The sequence below is a fragment of the Fusarium oxysporum genome, chromosome XI (assembly GCF_013085055.1).
Source record: "Fusarium oxysporum Fo47 chromosome XI, complete sequence".
In the NCBI taxonomy this organism is placed as follows: domain Eukaryota; kingdom Fungi; phylum Ascomycota; class Sordariomycetes; order Hypocreales; family Nectriaceae; genus Fusarium; species Fusarium oxysporum.
This window is the reverse complement of record NC_072850.1, coordinates 1,345,133-1,369,787: the sequence shown is the minus strand read 5'-3', so window position 1 is coordinate 1,369,787 and position 24,655 is coordinate 1,345,133. Positions and strand designations below refer to the sequence as shown.

General features: G+C 49.4%; 10 protein-coding genes across 10 annotated transcripts; 5 read left to right on the top strand and 5 right to left on the bottom strand.

Moving 5' to 3' along the window:
- Positions 1–95: 95 nt before the first annotated feature.
- Positions 96–1,219, bottom strand: FOBCDRAFT_192192 (uncharacterized protein; the record flags this gene model as incomplete). The annotated part of the gene is made up of 1 exon (XM_031192551.3): positions 96–1,219. The coding sequence occupies one exon, from the start codon at positions 1,217–1,219 to the stop codon at positions 143–145; it is 1,077 nt and encodes a 358-aa protein (XP_031031397.2). The 3' UTR covers positions 96–142.
- Positions 1,220–1,699: 480 nt separating this feature from the next.
- On the top strand, positions 1,700–3,812 carry FOBCDRAFT_233585 (uncharacterized protein). Its single transcript, XM_031192550.3, has 4 exons — positions 1,700–1,885; positions 1,946–2,545; positions 2,593–2,727; positions 2,780–3,812. The coding sequence occupies exons 1-4, from the start codon at positions 1,826–1,828 to the stop codon at positions 3,674–3,676; spliced, it is 1,692 nt and encodes a 563-aa protein (XP_031031396.2). The 5' UTR covers positions 1,700–1,825; the 3' UTR covers positions 3,677–3,812.
- Positions 3,802–5,042, bottom strand: FOBCDRAFT_148313 (uncharacterized protein; the record flags this gene model as incomplete). The annotated part of the gene is made up of 2 exons (XM_031192549.3): positions 3,802–4,600; positions 4,654–5,042. The coding sequence occupies 2 exons, from the start codon at positions 5,040–5,042 to the stop codon at positions 3,802–3,804; spliced, it is 1,188 nt and encodes a 395-aa protein (XP_031031395.3).
- Positions 5,043–5,785: 743 nt separating this feature from the next.
- On the top strand, positions 5,786–7,519 carry FOBCDRAFT_265437 (cytochrome P450; the record flags this gene model as incomplete). The annotated part of the gene is made up of 3 exons (XM_031192548.2): positions 5,786–6,007; positions 6,069–6,862; positions 6,913–7,519. 3 exons carry the CDS (start codon positions 5,786–5,788, stop codon positions 7,517–7,519), a joined length of 1,623 nt encoding a protein of 540 aa, XP_031031394.2.
- A 187-nt stretch (positions 7,520–7,706) lies between these two features.
- Positions 7,707–9,977, bottom strand: FOBCDRAFT_170662 (heterokaryon incompatibility protein-domain-containing protein). Its single transcript, XM_031192547.3, has one exon. The coding sequence runs from the start codon at positions 9,841–9,843 to the stop codon at positions 7,876–7,878; it is 1,968 nt and encodes a 655-aa protein (XP_031031393.2). The 5' UTR covers positions 9,844–9,977; the 3' UTR covers positions 7,707–7,875.
- A 1,186-nt stretch (positions 9,978–11,163) lies between these two features.
- FOBCDRAFT_170659 (uncharacterized protein) lies at positions 11,164–12,724 on the top strand. The gene is made up of 2 exons (XM_031192546.3): positions 11,164–11,510; positions 11,560–12,724. Exons 1-2 carry the CDS (start codon positions 11,276–11,278, stop codon positions 12,471–12,473), a joined length of 1,149 nt encoding a protein of 382 aa, XP_031031392.3. The 5' UTR covers positions 11,164–11,275; the 3' UTR covers positions 12,474–12,724.
- An 874-nt stretch (positions 12,725–13,598) lies between these two features.
- FOBCDRAFT_265434 (ClpP/crotonase-like domain-containing protein) lies at positions 13,599–14,705 on the bottom strand (the record flags this gene model as incomplete). Its single annotated transcript, XM_031192545.3, has 6 exons — positions 13,599–13,739; positions 13,799–13,976; positions 14,036–14,152; positions 14,202–14,231; positions 14,281–14,411; positions 14,507–14,705. 6 exons carry the CDS (start codon positions 14,703–14,705, stop codon positions 13,606–13,608), a joined length of 789 nt encoding a protein of 262 aa, XP_031031391.2. The 3' UTR covers positions 13,599–13,605.
- A 958-nt stretch (positions 14,706–15,663) lies between these two features.
- On the top strand, positions 15,664–19,089 carry FOBCDRAFT_245163 (uncharacterized protein; the record flags this gene model as incomplete). The annotated part of the gene is made up of 4 exons (XM_031192544.3): positions 15,664–16,390; positions 16,445–16,931; positions 16,981–18,755; positions 19,019–19,089. 4 exons carry the CDS (start codon positions 15,664–15,666, stop codon positions 19,087–19,089), a joined length of 3,060 nt encoding a protein of 1,019 aa, XP_031031390.3.
- Positions 19,090–19,555: 466 nt separating this feature from the next.
- FOBCDRAFT_286330 (sulfate transporter family-domain-containing protein) lies at positions 19,556–23,191 on the top strand (the record flags this gene model as incomplete). Its single annotated transcript, XM_059611685.1, has 4 exons — positions 19,556–19,870; positions 19,922–20,468; positions 20,518–21,897; positions 22,245–23,191. 4 exons carry the CDS (start codon positions 19,556–19,558, stop codon positions 23,189–23,191), a joined length of 3,189 nt encoding a protein of 1,062 aa, XP_059466199.1.
- Positions 23,192–23,650: 459 nt separating this feature from the next.
- Positions 23,651–24,591, bottom strand: FOBCDRAFT_286326 (beta-lactamase-like protein; the record flags this gene model as incomplete). Its single annotated transcript, XM_031192541.3, has 2 exons — positions 23,651–24,054; positions 24,111–24,591. The coding sequence occupies 2 exons, from the start codon at positions 24,589–24,591 to the stop codon at positions 23,651–23,653; spliced, it is 885 nt and encodes a 294-aa protein (XP_031031387.3).
- Between the last annotated feature and the right edge of the window lie 64 nt (positions 24,592–24,655).

Genomic DNA, 24,655 nt, shown 5'->3' with positions numbered 1-24,655 from the left:
GGTGCCGAGTATGACGGTCGTATTTAATTACAAGCGAGTCTATAAAAGTACAGAAAAGCTTATAAGCCTGTCCCAGCATGGCAAATGATGTCAAACTACCTATCGGCTTTCTAAATACAGTCGCCATCCATTTGTTTTGTTCTTAATTGCCTGCTGTCTTGCCAACTGTGTCGCGAACAACCTCCTGCAGCCAAGTTGGCCACCCTCTAATGCCAGAAATAACATCGACAGCCTTGGGAATGATGAGCTGTCCACCACGTCGGCTCTTGATCTGAGCGACAACCTCCTTGGCGATATCATCAGCAGTCAAGAGACGAACACCACCACGCTCCAGGCGATCCACAAAGCCCTCGACAAGAGGTGTTCGGACAAAGTTGGGATGAACCACTGTTGTCAAGACATTGGGAGCCTTGTAGAAATGCTTGAGCTCACTAGCAAGCGACTCGTGGAAAGATAGCGCGCCAGCCTTTGTAGCAGAGTAATCGGCTCCTGTGGCCAGGGCGACAAAGGACGCGATACTTGCGACCGTGATGACATGGCCCTTGTTCAACTGGATCATGCGTGGGAGGAATTGCTGGGTGGTGTACCACAAAGCCATAAGGTTGACGCCCATGATCTTGCGTAGGAACGACTCTGGCATCTTGAGGATGGGCATGGGGGAAGTGATGCCAGCGTTGTTGATGAGGATTGATGGGTGGCCGAGTTCTTTACGGACCGCATCGGCAGCTTCAGCGACAGACTCGGTTGTAGTAACATCGCATCGATAAAAGTGAACGCGCGAGTTGACTTGAAGTTGCTTTGGTAAATCTTGAACATCAAAGACAGCGACACGAATTCCCATGGCGGCAAGCTTCTCGACAATGCTCAGGCCAATACCGCTCGAGCCACCAGTAACAACAGCGATCTCATTCTTCCAGTCCCAACCCGAAGCAGCCCTCATTCTCCATGAATTATGAGCCATGGTATTGAGGAACCGGTTGATGGTTCGAACAATGCCCAAACTGAGCCATACGTATAGAATCTTCTTGACGATCGTGAGCTCCAGGGTATGCGAAGCTTGCTCTGGGAGCTTGGCGGCGATTGAGGCGAGGGCATTGTTCACGGCGTCGGGAGCAAAGGTTGCAGCAGCGAGGAGTGAACCGGATAGAAGTGGCGATAGGAGGAGTTTGCTCGCGTTGGAGGCATACTCAATAACGGGAGAGTAGAGCATGGAAGACATGATGATTTGCACAGGGAAGAATGATGATTGAGTTTGGTCCGTGAGTCTGAGCCGAATTACTCAATTGCACATGCAAGCAAGCTACCACTAAATACATCTTATACAAACTAATTAGGGTCCAACGCCTTTCTCTAGCTCCTTCGTCAACTATCACGAGTTGGCAAGAAATGAGGCCGATCATGATGCTGTTGAAGCCGAGGCTAGATTCGCTCAACCAACGACAACTCTTGCAATCGCAAGCTTAACCAGAACAAGCCACAACGACGATCTTTACTTTTCTCTCCACTTCAACGGCACTTGACCTCGTCGCGTCCCCCTGTCATCACAATGCTAACCCATGGACCTTAAACCCTGTTTCCAGCTCGTTAGTCCAGGTCTCTTGCGGGGTCTACCTCTCTGAACCGAGACACTAATACGTCCGTGCCATGAGAAGAAACACGCTGCCCGCCCTGAGTTTGCGTTGGCTATCTTCTTGTCTCCATTCTTCCCGCGGGCTCCGTAATTTCGTAATCGCAATTGTTGCTTTCCCCAGACTCTCCATCCCGTACAATCAGCTCACCCACGTTTGCGTTGTCTATCAGGACGTACTTCCTATCTTAGCGAAAGATGGTATTCCCAGGTCGCTTTAGCTCAGGTTGTCTGCGGTGTCGCCAGCGGAAGGTCAAGGTGAGTAATGCAGTCGTTCTGATTGAGCGATATTTGTTCTAATCTGTTATCTTTTCGCAGTGCGACGAGGGGAAGCCGACGTGTCGACGATGCTACAACTACGGAAAGCCATGTCTTGGATATACCGACGAGTTTCATTTTAGACACTCTGCACCAAAGGGAAGATCGCCAAGTACATCTTCCAACACGTCGCGAGCGTCAAAAGCGCCAAGTATAGCCAGTGCCAGTACAGCGAGTCCCCCGCAAGATGAGAAACCGCCCGAAAAGGAGCCCCCGAAGCCCAAAACGCGGCCTCTGGAAGCGCCCATTCGGCGGAGATCTGTAGCCATGGTTCGACATCCGACACAATCATACGACAACATGTCACTATGCTATTTCGTGCGTCGCTTCGTGTCGCCCGACGACGACGATGGATTTCCGGGACATTTCAGCTTCCTACCGAGTTTGTTCGACCACTACAAGGATGGACTCGTCGAAACAGCGACATTGAGTGTTGCCCAATTGGCTGCGTACAATCATTTGGGCAATGAGGAACTTCGGACACGGTCTTTAAGGAATTATGGACGTGTTATCAAGGGCTTGCAGCAGACTATTCAGTCTGATGACCAGGCGATGGACGACAAAGTCATCGCTACCATTTTGCTGCTGTGCACGTACAAGGTAAGCCTCACGCGACATCAATTATTTCGCTTCTGACTCGATGATAGGACTTTAGTGGTGAAGGATTAGGTGATCCGAATGAACATGCTTCAGGGCTTTTTTACCTGTTGGAGAAACGAGGGCCAAGTCAGATTGGTACAAGAAGAGGAGCCGAACTCTTCTTACTTGCTTTGCTGCGACTGGTACGTCACGCAATAATAAATTCACATGCCACGGCACTGACTTATTTGATAGCAAATCTACTCATTCTTACATGGCGACGATGCTTACACCGACCCCGGCGCCATCGCCACTGTCATCGGAATCTTCGACCCTCTTCTTCGAGCACTCTCGATGATGGGAAGAACTTTATCGCTGCGCCATCGCCTATGCCGGCTTATGCAATTAGAGACGTATCAGCCACAAGGTGCCAGCCCCTCCACAGCATCGCAGAGTAGTACAGGGACAGAAGACGAGAGAATCTTGATCCAGGAATGCTTCGACATGCTCGATGCCTTCGGCTCCTGGGACATCGAAGCAGCAGAGTACTGGCAACTGACCTTCGAAGGGCGCGGCGTGCCAACGACCCTCGGTGAGATGAGCGCTGGCAAGATGCACTACGACGCTGAGACAGCTTGCATCATCATTCTTGTCCGATCGGCTCGTCTCATCTTGCTTCAGACTATGCTGCTCTATCAAACTACATTGCTACCAACGGAGGATGATGATGGGTATAGTTACAATTCATGGGCAGAAACCGTTCCCTTCCTTGAATCCGATGTCCGCAAGACCGTCGATGACATGCTCGCCGCCGTGCCATACGCCCTGGGCGATATCGACCCGAGCGGCATGCCAGCGACCATGCTCCACGACGGTGCAGCGGCCATCATCATTGTTCACTCGATTAGACTTGTCACACACTGTGTTTACACTACGCCTGAACAGACTGAAAGAGCAGCTCGTATCCTTGCTAGATTGAACTCCGCTATAGGAATCAGGTCAGCTGTCGGATTTGTTCCTGGTGGTGATAACTATGGGGTACAGCCCTTTCAGGCCCTTTCGCCATCTCCTATGATGATGTCACCGGGGCATATGGATTGCACCGAGGAGAATTTTGTTTCGCCTGGTGCGCTGGGGTTGCTTTCATCTTGATACCAGCATTTGTACACGATTCAGGCTGTTTTAATACGTACATGGATAGTTGTCTTTCGTTCTCAATTGGAAACCTTTACCACATTGTCCCAAATGACCTGATCTCCTCGTGGCTCATGTCCGACTTACTCAATCTTTAGTGACGAGCTGAAAAGCTCCATACGGTCCAGCACCATAGCATCTCTTTCCCAGAGATGCCTCAGCGCTGGGTAAATTGGTCCACCCAGAATCGTCCACCAAATCGTGTTGAAGCAGATGACCACTCGGCTGGGGGCTCTTTGTGCCGAGTACAGTTGATAGCCAGTCCAGATGGCCATCGCAAGGCAGGTACAGTATACATCCCATCGCAAGAACGAGACTACAATCTCCCTCGATTGCATCGCAGAAACGGGCGGGCTAAGCAAAGCCAGAGTTGGAGGGTTCGTCAGGGATGTGAGGGCAAGAATGTGACGTCCGGAAACGTTGTCTGTGAGGTCCATGGAAGAAGCGAGGATTGTCCCAAATACAGCCAAGTGTACTCCAACTGCCAGGGTTGTGATGAAGCGATATGCACGATTCATAGCCTTCCTGCAGGCTCGCGGGTCGATATGGGCAGTATTGTTGGCCTTGCCCCGGCGAGACCAACAGACCAAGCGGGATACGCGCTGTATGGCAGTCTGGTACAACGGAAAAGGTTGCCAAAGAGCCACGGCGATAAACTTAGCTTCCTTTAAGACATCGAAGATCAGCGGCAAGCACAGACCAATGGTTGGCACAATGTAAGATATGATTGTCGATATCGGGAGGAGGCTCAGGTCGCACGGGTCGGCCAGTAGATATGCTTGTTGGGGAATCGTTGGTGAGAGAAGGAGTTGCAGAGTGAGATATATCGGAGCGATGATTGTTATTGTGACGGATTGAAAGACGATACCGAAACTTCCGGTCCTATATTCCAAGTCAGCATGGAGGTAGCATTCAGGCATCAGATATTCTCTTACCAGCTCAGAATTGTTCCACGGTTGCCAAATCTCAGTCCTTCAAGAGCTATAAGATACCAAGCACCACAGAACTGTGCCGCCAAGTACACAAAAGCCAGAAGGGCCTCAAGGTCCATGCCCTTACTCTCAGGATGCTTCTTGAGCCCTTGAGCGAAGAACTCCAAGAGCAGCATCACCGGCTCGTCAACTGCCTGGTAGCCCGTGAGTTTCCGAGAGATCGAGTCTGACATGTCCAAAGGACACAATGAGCTTCCGTCGGGCGACTTTGCGTTTGTGATGCAGTCCCGGACAGCGTCGAAGAAGCCGTGACGGTATGAAGTCCCCATGCTAGCATAGCCTCCTAAGAGGGCACAGCTTAGAATGAGGCAAACGATAGACTTCGGGGCCATTGGAAGGTTTGCTTGTGAAGATCTGATGGCGATGTTGCAGAGTCTGATAAATCTGCTCAACTCAACAAGAAGTCGACAGAACTGAGGCGCTTCAAACCTCAAACATGTTGGTCTTTTCAACCTTCATCTTTCCTCTCATCTCTGAACCGAAAAGAATTCCCGTTCATGCTTCAGCTGTAAAATGTTGGGAGATCCTCATCTAGTTTCGGCCTAGGTTGCGAAATCTCCTCAAGTTTCGACGATGGTGTTGAAAGGAAACAAAACTCCTCGCACATGTGAAGGAACCTGATCGACAATAACATCATTTAGAACCATCCGCGGAGCCCTTCTCCACGTGTTGCTAATTGCGAGCCCATCTCTTTGGGCTTGATGCATCTTAGAAGTTGTAAGCGAGCTGCTAACTGGATCCAGTTAGATCTGATTGGTGGCTCGCATGCTAAACCCAATCAGGTTGCTTTTGCGACATTGATCATCGACGGTGGATTCCTATTGTAGAGTGGCATCTGCGCTAGTCACCAGAGGCACATGAGCGCGTTCAGTTGATGGCTTCAATGAAAATAATCATGTCATGGAATTCATTGGGCTTCGGAGAATTTCATCTGAGATTCTTACCCAACCTTTAAGTCTTAGTTTTATATGCCACGTTCATATCATCAGCTTACTACTATTAAGGTCTACCTACCCTTTGATGAGCCCGGCAGAAGCGAGATTCTGAATTTCACAAGTTTTGCAGCTTATTCAACATGGCTGTTGTCTCTAAGCTACTGGGCTTCCCCAGCCTGACGTTGGCCGCTGTCATCGAGTCTTTCGTCGCAATTAAAGTATTTCCAGACTATTACGATTCAAAGAGCCACCTGGCTGCTGTATTCACTATCTTGCTCGTCAATTATGCGTTTGGAATCGTTTTCTGGGGGTTTCTATACCCAGTCTTCTTCAGCCCCCTCAGACACATTCCTGGCCCAAGAGTATGCTCATCATTCTGTTCAGTCTGTTCTCGAACTCAAACTCATATGAATGCTTCAACAGGAATATCTGAGCGCCGCTCATCGATCTATCGCTGTCAAGGACAGACCATCCGGTGATCTATTCGTAGATATTGCGAATCGATATCCCGGTGAAGACCTACTTACTCTAAACTCATTCAGAACTCACATCCTTGTGACGAACCCTCAGCTTCTAGCTGACCTTCTCGTTCATAACTGTTACGACTTCACCAAACCGAAGAGAATCAGCTCCTTCCTACGACATATTCTCGGCGATGGTCTTATCATTGTTGAGGGCGAGCCTCACAAGTTTCTACGCAAGAACTCGACACCAGTATTCCACTTCCGACACATCAAGGAGTTGTACCCCATGATGTGGGACAAGAGCCAGTCGCTGGCTCGGGCAATACAACAGGATATGACCACGTCAAGGTCATCAGTTGTTGAGCTCAACAGTTGGGCGAGCAAGGTCACGCTCGACATCATTGGTATTGCTGGCCTGGGCCGCAGATTCGATGCCGTTGAGAAGAAGAAGGATCCTCTCGCGGACATCTACGAAGGCTTGCTCGAGCCGAGTCGAGAGAAGCTCATCTTTTCTGGGCTGGCGCTGGCCATTGGTCTGCCCATTGTTCGTCTCATTCCTTGGAAGATGAACGATGTCTTCAACTATCTGACCGGAACGTTAAATGAGCTTTGTTACCCCATGATCCAGGAGAAGAAGGCAGCCATCATTGAGAAGGGAGATGACCACTTCGATGTCTTGTCGCTTCTCATCAAGTCGAATAACTTTTCGGATGAGTCATTGAAGGACCAGCTTCTGACCTTCCTTGCAGCAGGGTAAGTGATACGCAGCCCCCATTAAAAAGGATATGACTGATCGTGTATAGGCATGAGACTACCTCATCTGCGATAACCTGGGCATGCTACTTACTCACCAAGCACCCAGAATACCAAGCCAAGCTCAGAGAGGAGGTCAGAAACGGCTTACCAGAGGATCTAGCCGCCAACCCGACAGTCGACCTCGCTGGTATCCTCGAGCAGCTTCCCTACCTTAATGGCATCATGCACGAGACACTCCGACTCTACCCAACGGTTCCACTGACCATGCGCCAAGCCATCCGCGACACCCGCATCGGTGACCAGTTTATCCCCGAAGGCACAGATATTATGGTGTCAATCTGGTACATAAACCGATCGGAGGCTATATGGGGCCCTGACGCGACAGAGTTCAAGCCTGAGCGATGGATCACAGATGATGGAAAGCCAAATCAGAATGGCGGAGCTAGCAGCAACTACAACTTCCTCACCTTCTTGCATGGACCCAGGAGTTGCATCGGACAAGGGTTTGCGAAGGCAGAGTTGCGATGCTTGCTGGCTACTATGGTCAGGTCGTTTGAGTGGACGTTGGCTATGGATGATAAGCTTGTGATGCCAAGGGGAGTGATTACAATCAAGCCAGAAAATGGCATGTATTTAGATTTGAAGGCTCTATGAGATTCGATTAGCGAAGACATTCACGAGACTAATGATGTCATGGATTATAATACTATCTTTTCTACTTCACGTCTGTATCCCAGAACATATCATAAAGGGCCATCAAGTATAATGGATTTACTGCCGCACCTAGGGGAGGCAAACCCTGAGACCTTTACCCTATGCGATGAAGATATTTAGGTAATTTAGCCTACGCTTAGGAGATCCTTTACTAAGTTCATTTGGCATCCTCTTTTAAAGTCTTAATTTTTCTTGCTCCCCGTGGCGCCCCTTCGAATTCATGTATCTCGCCCTCTTACAACTTCCTGCACATCGTTGAGAGCCCACTGCCGGCAGGTATGGTTATTGGCAACCTCTCATATTGAATTGTCTGTGAAGGTACGATTGAGCGACATCTCTGAGCTTGACAGGCTTTTGTCTCCAAGCGTAGCAGGCCAATGTTCTACATCTTCCGCCCATGACAACTGCTTCTCAACGCTCACATTTAAATAACAAGTCGTATCCCGAGGAACACCGCGTCTCACTCTGATAATGAGAGATAGGTCTGTCGTGAGAGGCATCGTGGTGGAGACGCTTTTCATGTCAATGTCGGTGAATTCAGCATCCGTCGTCTCATCTCGGGCTTGGTCACTTCCAATCAAGCACCCAACTTGGATGCCATGAGGCCTTTCTGTCATTCTTGTGTGTATCGTGAAAGGTGGCAGATCACTATCTGCTACACTGGGGCGAAACCCAATACGCATTTCCGGTAGAGTATTGATAAGTCCATTGATAATCTCGATAGCCTGAGCATGAGGTTGCACGTCAGGCACCAGCGGTATGGCGTTATTGGTACTGTAAGCCTGTATTGTGTAATAACTATTGTTGAAAGGCAGTGAACGGAACTGGAGAGGTGCATGACGGTGGCTGGCTTTGGCAGAAAGAAATGTGCTGTCTGAAGGCAGATCCAATGGTACGTATGCTCTGACAAGAATGGTTTCTGGTGGATCAGCAGGTGGGCCCTTCTCTCTACTCTCAGAGTCAAATTGTCTGAGGGTGTATTCCGATTCATCTGGAGCTTTTTCTTCTTCGCTCTTTAGTGTCAGTCGTAAAGGCATCAAGCGGACCTTGAACCAACGACATCGGTGTCCATTTTCGACCCTCTGATAAGCGCCAGATGCTAAACGCTTAATAGGGATGCCGATATAGCCGTCTTTGTTCCAACAGCGTAGAACCGCAACCAAGCACATTATCTTGATCCCTTTTGCGTCTCGCCTTGCCGGCGTGATAACGAGACCATGGTCTACTGCCCTCACGTTATTTGAGAACCGTAGTGTGCCGACAACATCCACCCGATCGATATCTCCAAGTTGCTTGGGGTCAGCTGGTAGAGAGCAAAGCCGAACTACTACCGCCGTGAGACTAACATCCTGCTTGACCATGTCGTATGGTGCATGACTTCTGGAGAGATCTCTGGGTGCTTTTATATCATGAGAATCCCTGAAGCAAGCAGTCGATGGAGCTAGCAATCCGAGGAAACGGAAGCCTCTCGTAGAAGCTCCCTCACTAGGAGAGTATCCACGATCTTGTAGCGGTTCTGTAGACCAAGCAAATATGGAGTCATCGTTTGTTGTCTTCATGATCTCCACTTGGAGTCGATAGAAAGCCTTGGGGCCCTCTCCGTAGATCAAGGGCATATTAACATCGAATAGACCCATGAGAGAGTAGGCTTGGTCCTCTAGTCTTGTGGTTTGCCGCATTGATGCCCAGGACATGATCCCAGCAACGCTGACATGTGACCAGGTATGATTCACCAACGTGGCTGTATCAATCTTGGTGACATCTGAGATAGTTGCACTCAGGCTAGCCTTGGTACCAATCTCCCGCCAGTCGTCGGCAAGAAAGATCACTTCGTGGGGGGCAAGGAGCTCCTGAAGAGTCCATCCGCGCGTGAACCATCGACTTTTGCGGAACCTCGAGTCCGATAATCTTGGGTTCTCGGCGGAGCTGACATCATTCAGATAGACATAGCACGCTGCAGACTTCCGATACCACTGAAACATCGAGTTAATTGCCTCGGAAAGCTCTGCGCTAGACGTCTTGTCTATACAACAGGTGTCTATCCAGCCGTACTCAAATCCCTCGGCTTTCGCCTTTGCGCAAAAGTCCACGATTTTTCTGTAGCCTTTCGACTCTTCTGGAAGAGGGCTCAGCCCGCTCATTTGCTGTAGTGACACTTCCTGGGACGTCCATACGTGCGATAGGATCGCATATGTTGGTATTGAGCCTCCATGTTCGCCTGTGAAGGACTCTAACTCGAGAGTTTCGACGTTGATAAGTCGCATGGTTGACAAATATCTTAGCGCGCTCCGCCGGCTCCGAAAGTCGTGGGAGCTTCTAACAAGGAACTTTGGGACATTTCTTATGTGTAACTTGAATAGAGGGCAGATCAGGCTGTGATTGGCAGCTCTGATCACCGGGTTGAGCATGGTAAGAGGGGATAGAGAGCCTTGTTTCTGGTTGCTGACGCTGACTCAGGCAGTGAACTAACGAATTAGACAGTATATCACGCTATCGGGGCTGCGTGCCTTGGCCACGGATGCCAAAATGAATTCATTAAAGACCCCCCTAGGCTTATGATAATTTGCTTAAGTATTTTCATCTGTTAGGATTGAGGTCCTAAGTTTTATTGTCTCCCCCAGCCTGGGTCGTAGCTCCAGGCTTCGGCGCTGTCTACCCTGCAGCTATTCGTGATGTGAACAAATTGTTGTCGGCATGTTCGATGCTGTAGACTAATTCCATTAACTGAGGACTGATCCAAATCAAATTGAGAGAATATTAACTGATCATTTAAGCTGCTAATCAGAGATGAGCATTGGGGGCTAAGTCTGTCATATGCTACGTGCTTTTGTTCTTTTTGTAGCCACGAAATAGTATTTCACAACGAGTTTGGGCATGTCAGATCAATGGCAACCAGCGGGATTTAACATCAAAAAAATATTTTCTAACAACCTGACACCAGAATGGGCAACATTTACCTCCGACGGCCATGCTTCGCTGATTATTGGCGCATGTAAGATTCTTAATGTCCAGGCGAATGACTTTCGAGGACTTCGGGTGTAGATGACGCTAAATAAGCTGCCTGTTTCGGAAAAACAGACATCTAATCAACATTTCCATAAGAGGCATAACGCATTCGATGCACAGCGCTGACGGCCCGCTTACACTTTGACGAGAACGCATTCTATGCATCTGAATGGACGGGTGTGTCACTGGCAGCTCCACGGCCCCATTGCATTTAATTGACTAAACGCCGTTGCCTTCTTTAGGAAGATGCTCGCTGAGTTTCTCTCACTACTTCACCACTCTTTGATCTCTAGTGCAACTGACGAATCCTTTGACTGTCAGCACTTACTGTTGACTCAACAAATGGCCTCGATTGGGCATGGCCTTTGAGTAAAATTTCGTAGTTGAGCTTATTCGAAATGGATCATCGTTTCAATCATGACGCTAGATTTCCAGTCAATATCGTGGTTTCTATGTTCTATTGGCTCTTGCTCTACATAACCATCATCCGTCTGGTCCGTTCGGCACATAGGCATTGCTTTTGGTTTAACTCAACTAATTTACGGATGAAGCTACGGTAAATATTTCGGATCTGAGATGCCGAGTCGAAAAATATATAGATACGCGGTTGACAGTCTCAATGAAGATATCTCAAGCACCAAGCTACTCGCAGCTGCCCTCAATCTTCACTGACAACTTTCTTTTGACACTATGAAATTCATAATGAAGCTCATCAACGCGCTTCTTGTTACAGCCTCGCTCACGCAGGCCCATCCCAAGCCTCACAAGTCCGATCGTGCATTGTACTTCCTCGACAGCGACCCCCAGGGAGCTTCTGTTGTCTCACTCAGCATTGCCAAGGATGGCTCGCTGGGTAAGCCACAGAGAACCTCTACTGGTGGAAGGGGCCTTATTGGTAATAACATGAACGGCCCTGTGAAGATGGGTAAGTGAGACTATATCAGCACCGAGAAAGTCGCTGACAACTCGACCAGATCCCCTGTTCTCCCAAGGCTCCATTGTTGTGAGCGGAAACCGCTTGTTCACCGTCAACGCTGGCTCTAACACTTTGGCCGCTTTCCATATCCCGAAGGAGAACCCAGCTCACCCGGTTCTTCTCGGAGAGCCTGTCGATACTGTCGGCACAGCTCCTAACACGGTTGCCTATTCTCTCAAGAACAAGCTTGCTTGCGTCGCCAATACTGGAACCAAGCCGGGCGTTCAGTGCTTCACGGTCTCGGACTGCGACGGCTTGAAGCCCCAGGGTAACCTCAGGCCTCTACCCGTCTTTCATCAGACTTCTCCTCCAACAGGACCTCCCAACACCGTTTCCAACATTCTCTTCAACCCTTCTGAGACGGCTCTTTTTGTCACCATCAAGGGAAACGGCATGGAGAGTGGTTTCGTTTATGCTTACAAGGTCGAGAACGGATACGTGAGTGAGGAAGCCGTAAAGTCACAGCCCAATAACTTGCCAGTTGCTTTTGGAATGAGCTTTATTTCAGACGCCTCTGCTGTTGTTTCCACGCCCGCTTACGGTGCAGCATTCGTGTCCATCGCCGATGATCTCACTGTACTCACCAAGACCAATATTACAGTCCCAAAACAAATGGCCACTTGCTGGACCGCCACTTCCGCTGGTTCTAGCTCTGTCTATCTCCTCGATGCCGCTGTTCCCGACGTTACTGCTCTCAACACCGAGACTATGGCCATCGGACGCACTCTCCCTGGATACGCTGCTGGTAAGGGCAACTTCGATGCCATTATTAGTGGCTCCAAGCTCTATGCTCTGCAGGCCGCTCCAGCGATTGCTGTCTTTGACTTGAGGCATAATTCTTATGGTCCAAAAGTGATCGACTTGAGCGGACTTGGAAACCGTGCTTCTTGGACTGGAATGGCTGTTTACTGAGAGCTTTGGCTCATAAGACCCCGATGAGGATTGGACCCCACGGCAGATTGAGCACTGCTATCTAATTCACTTAAAAGATTTCGCCTTTTACCAGTGAATCTACTATTAGTTGTTCCATACTTGCATCTACTTCACTTCTTCTGTTTGATCATAGAAGAGCAAAGGGCCTGGCTCGGATTGGCTTGGATCCCTGAACTTCTCACTGATAGATATTTTACCTCTAAATACAGATAGAAATTCTTAATGCACCCTTCACAAAATCAGCTTCTGTCTAATACAATTTCTGCCTTGAGTGTTTGACTCAAATAAAACCTTCTCGTGTTTAGGTTAGGTCTCTGCCTCTCAGGAACCTTTGCTCCGAAGCGTTGCATGGGCCCCAAAGCAAGAAGACTTACTATATGTCTATCCTAAATAATAACAGAACGTAGGTAAAATTAATATAGATTTTACGTAGATTTTGTGGACCTTAGAATATGTATATATTTTTTGACACTCTGACTCACGGTTGGAAGTTGATCCTGCTCCCTGAGGACGGGTCATGGACTCGTATTGATTAATAAAGCGACACTAGATACATGGGAGATCTTGAGGCTACCAGGAATTGTACCGCCAGGGCCAATGTTGCCTCCTCCATTGATCCATGCACTCACGGCAAACTCTGAGAAGAAGTTGCATCTCCATCGTGTTACAGCCCAACAAGGCCAATGCTTATGTCTAACAAGCCAAACATCGCCGTAACATGTTTTACGAAGCCTTGTTTCATAAGACCAGGTTTCAGCCTTCGGCTTATGCCAACGGTATTGCGTGAGCCAAGGATGTATTTCCGCGGTAATGAGTGACAGCTGAGTCGCCTAATCGTCGCGGAACTGACATCTTCGGGGATCTAACCTAGCGGCATTTGAAGGTGGGTTTTCCTAAGGCAGGGGAAAGGAGGCTATCCACAAGTGGGCCTTAGCTGTGAGACCCTAACGTTAGGCCCCTGAGTAATTTAACGTTTTTTTGGGATAAGAATAGCAAGTGCATCAGTCATGGACATGGAGAATTTGGATCTAAGGGTACGGAGTAATTTGCCATTGTTGACAAGACTGGGAAGTTTATCACACTGATGTCTGTTCAATTTACACTAAGATAACTAAGAATGTTTGAAGCTGGGCTGTCGTTTCTGGAGGAATGACTGGATTCCCTCCTTGAAATCATCCAGCCCAAACGTCGAATAGTACAGCGCCTTTTCATGCGTCATCCCAGCATCAAGGGTCGAATTTTCCACTGCGACAAGGGTTAATCACCAACGGACAAGGCCGGGGAATCTTATTGGTCAAACTCACCAGTCAAAACAGCTTTCTTGGCCGTTTCGATAACCGGAGCCGACAGACGCGCAATCTTCTCAGCCAGCGACGTCGCTACTTGGACAACGTCTGACCTGGGGAAGACCTTTGTTACAACGCCAAGTCGCTCGAATTCAGCTCCACTTGCTGGCTCGCCTGTCAAGACGAACTCCATTGCCTAGAACCGGTAGTCAGTGATTGTCACTAAGGTTTGGGGCTGGTTTGATCGTGAGATACCTTGTGCTTTCCCAGGGCACGAGCCAGGCGCTGTGTACCGCCTGCGCCGGGGATGGTACCGATCTTGACCTCTGGAAGGCCGAACATGGCATCTTCAGCAGCGTAGATGATGTCGCACTAAACCATTAGCTGGAATCACGCGTGAGGATTGATGTTCTCAACTTACAGCAAGAGCAATCTCGAAACCACCACCCAACTGTATCTCATTAGTTCAAACTCTGAGTGGCGATCAGTAGATCACCTACAGCAAACCCAACAACAGCAGCAATGAGAGGCTTGGAAAACCTCGCTAGCGCATCGGTCAAATCCTTGAGAAACTCAATTTTATGGGCTTTCGAAGTCGACAGCTCCACCAACTCGTTTAAATCCATGCCAGCTGCTCCCGAAACTCAATTAGCAGCCGCATTATCAGAACAACTTTATCCCACCAAAGAACTCTCTATTCTTCCGATGGAGAAACTCTGAACTTACCACAAAAGTGCCCTTCAGGTCCACCAGTCAAAACCACAGCGCGCACGGTATCCACTGAGTCTAGATGGTCCAGAGTGGCGACTATTTCGTTTATCGTATTCTGTGAAAAGGCATTGCGTTTGGCTGGTCTGTTGAACTGGATGAGTGCGACACCAGTATCGCTGGCGGTCGAAAGCTTGATATCCTGGAGGTTCTCCATTGTGACGTGTCTCTGAAGCGGTCGCTGTCGAGGAAATTCAGTTAAATCTTGGTTATGATGAAATGAAGCAATTCGCAACCGGAAGATGAGCGAGGTCAATTGTTTAAGTCTTTCATCATACATGAGGGTCTCGTCAAGCGCATTGACAATCTGTCCCTTGATCCATCGTACTGAACTCATGAAAAAAATCTCAAGTTTCGACCTTGTGGAGTTTTTGGTCTCGTCACAGATTCCGGAACGGTCGTTTCGGCATTTGGGGCAGGTCAATTGAAGATCTACACGTTGCCTCAACGGTTTTGTTACTCTTTTCGTTATCCCACTCTGATTACAATTCTCTTTGTAAGTATCCCAACTAGCCAACTTCCCGAAAGAACAAAAAAGAAGCACTGACGAACGCCGTTGAAGACCACAAAACGTGACGAGTTTCAGGGCCCCTTGCAGATTCCCTTCCCCACTCCGAACGGTAAGCCTATTCTGTTGCAGTATTGCCCTGTCAAGCTCGCCATTTGCTACGTAAAACAGAACGATCTCCGTTTCGTTTTGGGAATCTCGTACTAAACCCTGATCGTTACGCCTCTGATATACAGGGACCTGCCTTTATCTGCCTTGGTCACTGCGGCGGATCAGCTTCCGTAAAGAGTAGAAATCCCAACGGAGCGTTATGCATCTGAGCCAAAAGATCTCACTAATGCAACCTTATTCGGCCGAATCCACATGCTAAAGACGCTCAGGGTTTTATGCTGCCAAGAATCGAGCTGCCGGATACACTGATTGTCGTAGACGTTTCTTGTTCCGAAACCAGAACGGGAAATTTAGTCAATATCCTGTGCTGTTAAGGTTCTCCGTCATTTCCAATTGCAATTTTCTTTGCAGGTTACAAATACTTAAGGAGATCACCATGACGCAGCCTTGACGGCATGCTTGGTGGTCAGACGTTCTATGCCCAAAGCGTCCCATCATGTCCTCTTCCTATTCTTTCAGCTCTCTTGAGAGCCTCTCCCTGGCGGATAGAGTGTTATTCAACCGATTCAGCAAGGGACCTGAGTGTCCTATTCCGTATAATGTTGCTCATCACGCTTTTGAGGCGGTTGCGCTGGCGCACCCTGATCTCATTGCGGTTCGACATTATGACGGGAGCAACATCACATATCGAGAGCTCAACCGAAGGGCAAATATGTTGGCGAACGAGCTGATACATACTTTCGGCTTGAGGGTTGGCGATCGTGTTGTGTTGGTGTACTCGCGTTGCATTGAGATGGTTGTCTTCATCCTCGCTGTTCTTAAAGCTGGTGGCCAGTACGTGCCATTGGATGGTGGCATCGTCACCGACGACACACTGGGCTTTGACATTGCCGATTCCGACGCTCCTGTTGTTCTCTGTCTTCCCAAGTTCTTTGACAAGGTTGTTCGCAGCATTCCAGATGATCGACGGAACTTTGTTAATGTTCTCGATCTGGACAGCCACTCAGATCTCTGGCGCAGAGGCAACCCTTCACATCCTATGGTGGAGGTCGGTCCAGATGATGGTGCATATGTCATCTACACTTCGGGTACGACAGGCCGACCTAAGGGTGTGGACGTGAGACATCGAGGTGTCACCAATACCCTTTTGGCAGAGCCATCCAAGCTCGGCATTAGACCTGGCAGGAACGTGGCACAGCAGCTGAATGTCGCTTTCGATATGTGTAAGTGAGATCTGACACTCTTCAATTGACTGGACTAACCATTATTGCCAACAGGTGCCTGGGAGATCTTGGGTACAATGATGAACGGCGGTACTCTTCACATCAGAGGCAGCGGCCTCGAGCCCTGGACCGAGTGTCTCCAACGTTGCGACACCATCATCGCTACACCATCGGTCGTCCAAAAGTACATGCCACGAATCGAGGACTTTCCCAATGTCGATACAATCGCTGTCGGCGGCGAGCCTTGCCCTTTGGCGCTCGCCGAGAAATGGGCTCCCCATGTCAACTTCTGGAACGTTTGCGGACCAACCGAGATCAGCATGCTCAACACAGCGCATCTTCACCAACCAGGTATTCCACTGTCGATTGGCAAGCCTAACCCCAACACGAATGTTTACATCTTGGATGATAATGAGAACCCTGTTCCAATTGGCCAACCTGGTGTTATGTGGGCTGGCGGCCCAGGTGTTTCTCGAGGCTACATCAATCTTCCTGAACTAACAGCTACTCGCTACAAGCTGGACAAGTTCACCAACGATGGGTATGTTCTCTACAATCTCACCGTCACGGATTGATACTAACATGAGAAGCAACATGATGTTCAACACTGGCGATTTAGCCCAATGGCTTGAAGACGGCAGCCTCCTCCCCCTCGGCCGAAAAGACGACCAAGTCAAGATCCAAGGCTTCCGCGTCGAGCTCGACGGCGTATCCCGCTCCATCGAATCAACCCCCGGCGTCATAAAAGGCTGCGCCCTAAAGATCGACAACGCTCTGTGGGGCTTCTACTCCTCCCACATTCCGATCGCTGAAACGGAGCTGAAACAAACCGTTGGAAAGACCCAGCCCTTCTACGCTGTCCCCACAATCTGGAAACATCTTCCCGTTCTGGAACTCACGCCGAATGGAAAGATTGACAAGAGAGCTTTGTACAAGATTGCTGAGGGTAAGAGTGACGTTCAGCAAGCGGTTGTGAAGGCTAGACCGGAGACAGTTTGGCCGTCGCATGAGCGCTTGCTGTCGATTGGCAGTTCCAGCGATGGAACGCTCTTTGAGGGCGAGAAGAATGGTATGATGAGGGATCTGGAGAAGGATCCCAAGGCCGTTATTGAGGACTATGAAGAGGTTGAGACTGAAGAGTATGCACTTCCTGATAAGAATGGCTTCCATGGATGGCGCTGGCTCCGCCACACTGCATTCTCAGCATATCGCAAGCTCTTCGGCCTCATCTTCATCTCCAACCTCACTGTACTCATCTTCCTTCTTTGGGAAAGCCGCAACAATAACTTCTTCCCATCCCCTTCCAAGGTCGCGACGGCTGTCGCTTCGAATCTTCTCTGCGCCGTCCTCGTACGTCAAGACTACGTTGTCAACGCGATATTCTTCGTCTGCTCCCGAGTTCCCACGTCATTCCCTCTGTCTATCCGAAGGCACTTTGCCCGTGTATATCACAACGGTGGTGTTCACTCTGGCTGCGCCGTCTCTGCTACTGCTTGGTGGTTCATGTACACGATCTCTACAAGCCGAGACTTTCTCTTGGAGACATACCAGCCTCCTATCAAGTGTGTCGTCCTCGCCTTGACTTATGTCATCCTTCTTCTGCTCTTATTCATCCTTGGTATGGCGTACCCCAGTGTCCGCATGAAGATGCACGATCAGTTCGAGTGGGCGCATCGCTTTGTCGGCTGGTTCTCTGTCGCTCTTGTTTGGGCCCATGTCATTACATCAACAGCAGCAACGGCAACTGAGCCCTTGGGGGACGCATTGGCCAAGAACCCAACGATCTACCTACTGTCACTCATCACTCTCAGCATCGCCCTGCCTTGGGCCAGACTTCGTCGTGTTAACGTCAGGCCTGAGCCTCTCTCCAACCACGCTGTGCGTCTTCACTTCGACTTTTGCACACCTGGACCTTGCACTTCACGAGGTGTTCGCATCACTGATCGACCCATGATTGAGTGGCATGCTTTCGCAGCCATCCCTGAACCCAGCGGTAAAGGCTTCTCAATCATTGTATCTAAAGCAGGTGACTGGACCAAGCGGATCATTGAGAAGCCACCGACATCCATCTGGACTCGAGGTACTCCAGCATCTGGTGTTCTTGCTGTCGCACCGCTGTTCAAGAAGGTCGTTCTGGTCGCAACAGGATCAGGCATCGGACCCTGTATGCCTGTCATCATGGAGAGGCGCGTTCCGTGCCACGTAGTATGGTCTACCAAGAACCCTCTCTCAACTTATGGACAAGAGATCCTCGACACTATTCTTGCCATGGACTCTGAGGCAATCATCTGGGATACAGACAAGAAGGGTCGACCAGATATGGTCAAGTTAGCATATCAAGCCTACAAGGAGAGCGGCGCTGAATGTGTGTGCATCATTTCCAACAGATCGACGACAGCGAAAGTGGTTTATCAGCTGGAGAGTCGCGGTATTCCGGCGTATGGTCCCATTTTGGATTCTTAAAATTTGGTTGTCAGGGACTTTGGAGCGTTCTTTGTGCATGAGCCAGTCCCAGGTTTTGCTTTCAAGCAAGTTATTCTTTTGTCTATATAGGTGTATATAATGAAAGTAATTGAATATTCGAACCATGAAAGCGTCTTATGAGAATGTGCTTGTTCCATGTTGTAGCATTGAATGCTTTACGGAGACTCCGCATACTATCAGACAGCCAGGAAGGGAACAGTTACAAGTACGGATAGATGTCATGCTGTAATAAAATAAATTAAAATATCCCGAAATATCAAATGTTCAATGCTTACTCCTGCGTATCGTAGAGGTCCTCAACAATTTCTTCATTCGTATCTTGGAGCGCCATTCATTATCGTGTTCTGAAGCGAACAGCCATTTCGCACCGAGTTCCCCAAAGAAGGGTTGTACTGCATGTACCGGCCGATAAGACGTCTGAAAAACAAGCAAAACAGATCAACAGGTTTTGTGGCCCGATCTCGATTCTCCCTGCATCTTCTCGACCGTCCGAGGATATCGGCACCGTCACCGCCGGCCCCAACTGATCGGCGACCAACGTCTCAAAGCGGCCCCGCCGACTTTACCGTCTCGCTCCACGGCTGTCGGCCTCACCCATGATATCTATAAATCCTTCCCAACGGCCCACAAAATAAACTTGATTTTCCTCAAAAATAACCTTACTTTCTTTCTGGGGCAATCATGAAGAAGACGATCGATTATTACGAAGTTGAACCGACAGTGAAGGAAGCGCTGGGCGAGTGCGTTCCAAGCCGACATGATTCACTTCGGTTTGCCAAGTCTTTGTTTCCTTGCTCGAATTGGTTGCCGAGATACAACTGGCGGTGGCTGTTGGGTGATAGTATTGCTGGTTTGACCGTTGGGTTGGTCGTTATTCCTCAAGCCATGGCGTATGCTCTTCTTGCTACGCTACCGCCAGACTTTGGGCTGTATACTTCTTTTGCTGGTGCGGCAACGTACTGGTTGTTTGGAACATCGAAAGACATTGTCATTGGAGTACGTCGGTCAACCGAAATCTTTTACTTCTTGGCTAACATGAGGCCCTAGACCACCGCTGTCGGTTCCCTTCTCGTTGGAGAAGTCATCTCCCACGTCCACGAATCACGACCAGATACATACACAAGTGCTGAGATCGCCGGCACGTTGTCATTCATGACTGGTATTATTCTCTTTGCAATGGGCCTATTTCGTCTTGGATGGCTCGTCGAAGTCATCCCCTACATCCCAGTGTCAGCCTTCATCACAGCAGCCAGCATCTCCATCATGTGTACTCAGCTCCCTGTATTGCTGGGCATCCACGGCGTCAATACACGTGAAGAGCCTTACAAAGTGTTCATATCGACAATGAAGAACCTGGGCGGCACCAAGTTGGACGCTGCTATCGGTATCACTTGTCTTGTTCTACTGGAATTAGCGAAGTTTGTCTTTGCCAAGTTGGAGGCTCGTCAACCTGCGCGAAAGAAGATGTGGTCAATCATGTCTTCCCTGCGCCTCACCTTCGCCATGCTATTATATACACTGGTGAGCTTCCTGGTCAACCGCAACTTGAAGGAAGCTGAGAGCAAGTTCCGAATTGTGGGACACATCAACCAAGGTACGTCAACCGCTCAATCTTGCCCCCTTCAAGCGCTAATCCATCACAGGTTTCGTCCACGCTGGCCTTCCTGATTTAAAGCCTGATCTCATTGGCGTTGTTCTCCCTCAAAGCCCCATCATCATTATCATCCTCATCGTCGAGCATATCGCTATCGCCAAAAGCTTTGGTAAGAAGCACGGATACGAGGTTGCCCCATCGCAAGAGATCATGGCTCAAGGTACAGCAAATATCATCGGGCCATTTCTGGGTGGTTACTCATGCACGGGGTCATTTGGCGCCTCGGCTGTTCTGTCGAAGGCTGGTGTCAAGACGCCCATGGCTGGTCTCTTCAGCGCCTTCATGCTACTTCTTGCGCTTTACGCTCTTACGGGAGTGTTTTACTTCATTCCACGAGCCGCTTTGGCTGGTCTGATTATCCATGCTGTTTCGAATCTCGTTGCTTCTCCGTCTACAGTGATGAAGTATTGGCGACTGTCGCCTTTCGAGTTCTTCATCTGGGTGGCTGGAGTTGTGATAGCATTATTTACTGGACTCGAAACAGGTATCTATGTCACCACTGGTCTCTCATTTTTACTTCTTCTCGTTCGCATTGCGCGCACCAGCGGCGAGTTCCTGGGTCGGGTCACTGTCCAGCAGATTGATCCAAGCGATTACGAGCAATCATTGTCTGCGAATGCGCGCGAGAAGGCACCATCGTGTGAGATTTACTTGAGTCTTTCTCGAAAAGACGCTTCAAACAAAGACATCCCAGTCGAAAGCCCCCACCCAGGCATCTTGATCTACCATTTCCCTGAAGGCCTCAATTATCTCAACCAAGCAATGCACTTCAAGACGTTGACAGATTACGTGTACACTCACACAAAACGGGCGACCGAGGAGCCGGAGTGCGACAAGTCGGAGGCTCTGTGGTGTGACAAACCTGCCGTGTACAAAGGAGATACAGAGCTGCCCGTGTTACGAGCAGTCGTGATCGACTGTTCAACAATTCACAATATTGACATCACCAGTGTTCAGGGCCTGGTTGATGTGAGAAATGCGCTAGATCGATGGGCGAGCCCATATTCAATCGAATGGCATTTTGGCGGACTGCGAAATCGATGGGCGAGACGAGCTTTGACAGCCGTTGGGTTTGGTCAAAGAGCGACAGAGAATGGTCATGCGATTGGAAGCTGGACTTCAATTCTACCATTGGCAAGATCATTTGACGAGGCGCACGAAAATAGAAGACGACAGAGCAGCACAGACGACGAAAGCATGATCGGCACGCGAACAAGCACAGAAATCGAATCGTCATCACCTGCTACACCAGCAGAAAAACAAGGTCTCAGACCGGTTTTCCCGACCGACAGGCCCTTCTTCCACGCCGATCTTGACGAAGCGGTGACAGCCGCGTTGGCCAATGCAAGGAGAAGCGAGTGCCGTTCTGGTACCGAGACGGAAACAGAAAATGACTGATTGTTTCCGACTACCGGGCGCCGAAGCCACAGCCCCACTCCGTCCGTCTTCTCCGAGCCGCCCCGGAGAAATCAGTGGATATCGGCGTCTTCAAAACTCTAATTTTCATCGGGGACTAGATTAATGATCAGATGATTTAGTAGCGAGTTTAAACTGAACTAGAGCGGAAACGAAGCGTAATTTTAGACAGCGATAGAGCGAGTTAATAGAGCAAAGATTTTCAGCCTCTGCCGTGTGTCTCGAACTTTATCGTCAATAAACTGCATCAAAGCGCTTCATAGACTTATTTGTGAACCATGGCAACAAGCTTGTTAACAGGTGCCATCTTCGGCACAGGCCTCACTCTCTCAGGCGTAGCAAATCCGCAGGTCATAAAGAATCAGTTCCGCCTCTCCGACTTTCACATGCTCGCCACATTCCTCACCGCATCCGCAACCAGCGCCGCAATCTTCACCCTCTACAACTCCAAATCCACCAAGATTCCCGCCCGATCAGCAAGTTCGCACGCGTGGCTGGGCCCGTACGACGGTAACATCATTGGTGGTGCCATGCTAGGTCTGGGGATAAGCTTAACGGGTGCTTGTCCCGGGACGGTCCTCGTGCAGGCCACGGCGGGTATTGGCGCCAGTCGGTTGCTCGCATGTACGTCGCTCCTTGCGGGCGTTATCTGGGTGCGGTGTAAGCCGTACATAGTCAAGCCGCCGACGAGCCGTGCTCGGAATACATCGGTTATGGATGTTACCGGGTTGTCTGCAGGCAAGGTTCTCGTCGGGTATGAGATAACGATGCTTGCGATACTCGCCGGAATCTTATACATTGCCCCGAGAAGTGTTACCATGCTGCATCCGGTTGTCGGTGGCCTCCTCATAGGCTTCGGACAGTTATCGTCTGTTATCTTGACCGAGAAGCCCGTTGGGGTCAGCGGTGCCTATGAGGAGTTTGGAAAGTTCTTCTGGGATATTTTCGGTGGCAAGGGTATACAATCAGTCCCTCAAAACATCCTTTTTGCGTGTGGATTAATGATGGGATCTTGGGCGACGTTATCCAACTTTCCGGCCATCCGGGAGGTCATGGCACAAAGTGAACAGGCATCACTGCCAATGGTTCTGGTTGGCGGAGCTTTTCTAACGTTCGGCGCTCGCATCGCTGGTGGATGTACAAGTGGTCATGGTATCAGTGGTATGGCCACGATGGGATTGAGCTCCTTTATCAGTATCGCTTCGATGTTTGGTGCTGGGTTGGTGGCCGGATTCCTGTTTGCTTAGACCTCGTTGTTAGAAGAAAGTCTTGCTTGATCACCGGTTACCTTCACTGGTTTACTAAACTTAGAATATAGATTAGAATATGTTTTGGACCTTTTGGAGTAAAATATTATTATTTGATGTACCTTAAGCACGCGGGATGCTGATAGAACTATTGAATCCCGAAGTTTCTGATGGGTCATCGCCGACACTTACGCTCTATAAACACTTTTACAGAATCGTACTGGTCAGCGAAAGAGGGTCAGCATCCTCGCTGGATTTTGCTTTCTTTGATTTAAAATAAAGCGTTATCCTATACCGGCAAGCACAGAGTAGAGAGGGAAAGTGAAGATATTAAGAGTGATTTGCAATTTGTTTTGGCTGGCTAAACTATCAATCCTCAACATCAAAATAAAAGCACCCGCCTCCAGGCTCTCGTACAGCGTGTATCTCTTACAAATGGCATTGGGTTACAAGGCTTCTCTACCACGACGAACCCGTCACTGGTAGATGGATCATCTTCAGCCCTGCTGGGTTCGGCGCAGGGAGTCGCCCACCTCTAATGTTGACTTGCAATGAAGGATGGATCAATCGAGGTGCAGCAAGGGACTCATCGCGTTTCCTACGCATCTCAATGAAGTCGTGCTCGCGCGTCCCATCTTTGAGATGCTTGTTGTTCTCTCTGTGCTCCTTTACCGTCGCGAAAGGAACGGGGGCTTCCCGACCAGCCGGCGGATAATCATGTCCTACCCAGATCTTTGTATCTTCTGGTAGTGCAAGGAGCTTGCGGCCAGAGTTGAAGATGGCTTCAGCACTGCCGCCGGGGAAGTCTGCGCGCGCGGAGCCGATGTCAACGTGAAAGATAGAATCGCCAACAAACACGTTTTCTAGGTAGCAAGTCAGTGATCCATTTCAAGGTAGTGTTAGGTTGAAGTAGGCTTACTGCCAATATGGTATCCCATGTGATCCGGTGTATGTCCAGGGAGATGAACAGCACGGGCGGTTAAAGTGCCAATGGTGAACTCATCATTATCCTCCCAAAGCTTATCAAAAACAGTATCGTATTCTTTTGGGTCGATGCCATATCGTTCTCCGAACAAGGTCTGAACCTGGCGGATAAGCTTTCCAATGCCGATGAGTGGCTTGGAACCTTGACTTTTGGCAAGGGCTGACTGGAGATATGATGCAGCAGTCAGATGATCTGCATGAGCATGCGTCTCTAGTATCATCTCAATCTTCAAGCCATTGTCTTTTACAGTCTTGAGAATGGCATCAGCCGATCCCGTCGACATGGCTGCTTTGATGGGATCATAGTCTAGGACTGGGTCGATGATGACAGCGCTCTTGGTGTTCGGGTCCGAGACGACGTACTGCCAGGTGCCAGTGACAGGCTCGAATAGAGAGTGGACTGTTGGTTCTGCCATTATGGTCGTAGTGGTCGCAAATCTGGCGCGGCCGATGATGCAATTTTGGGTTGGATGTCGTGAG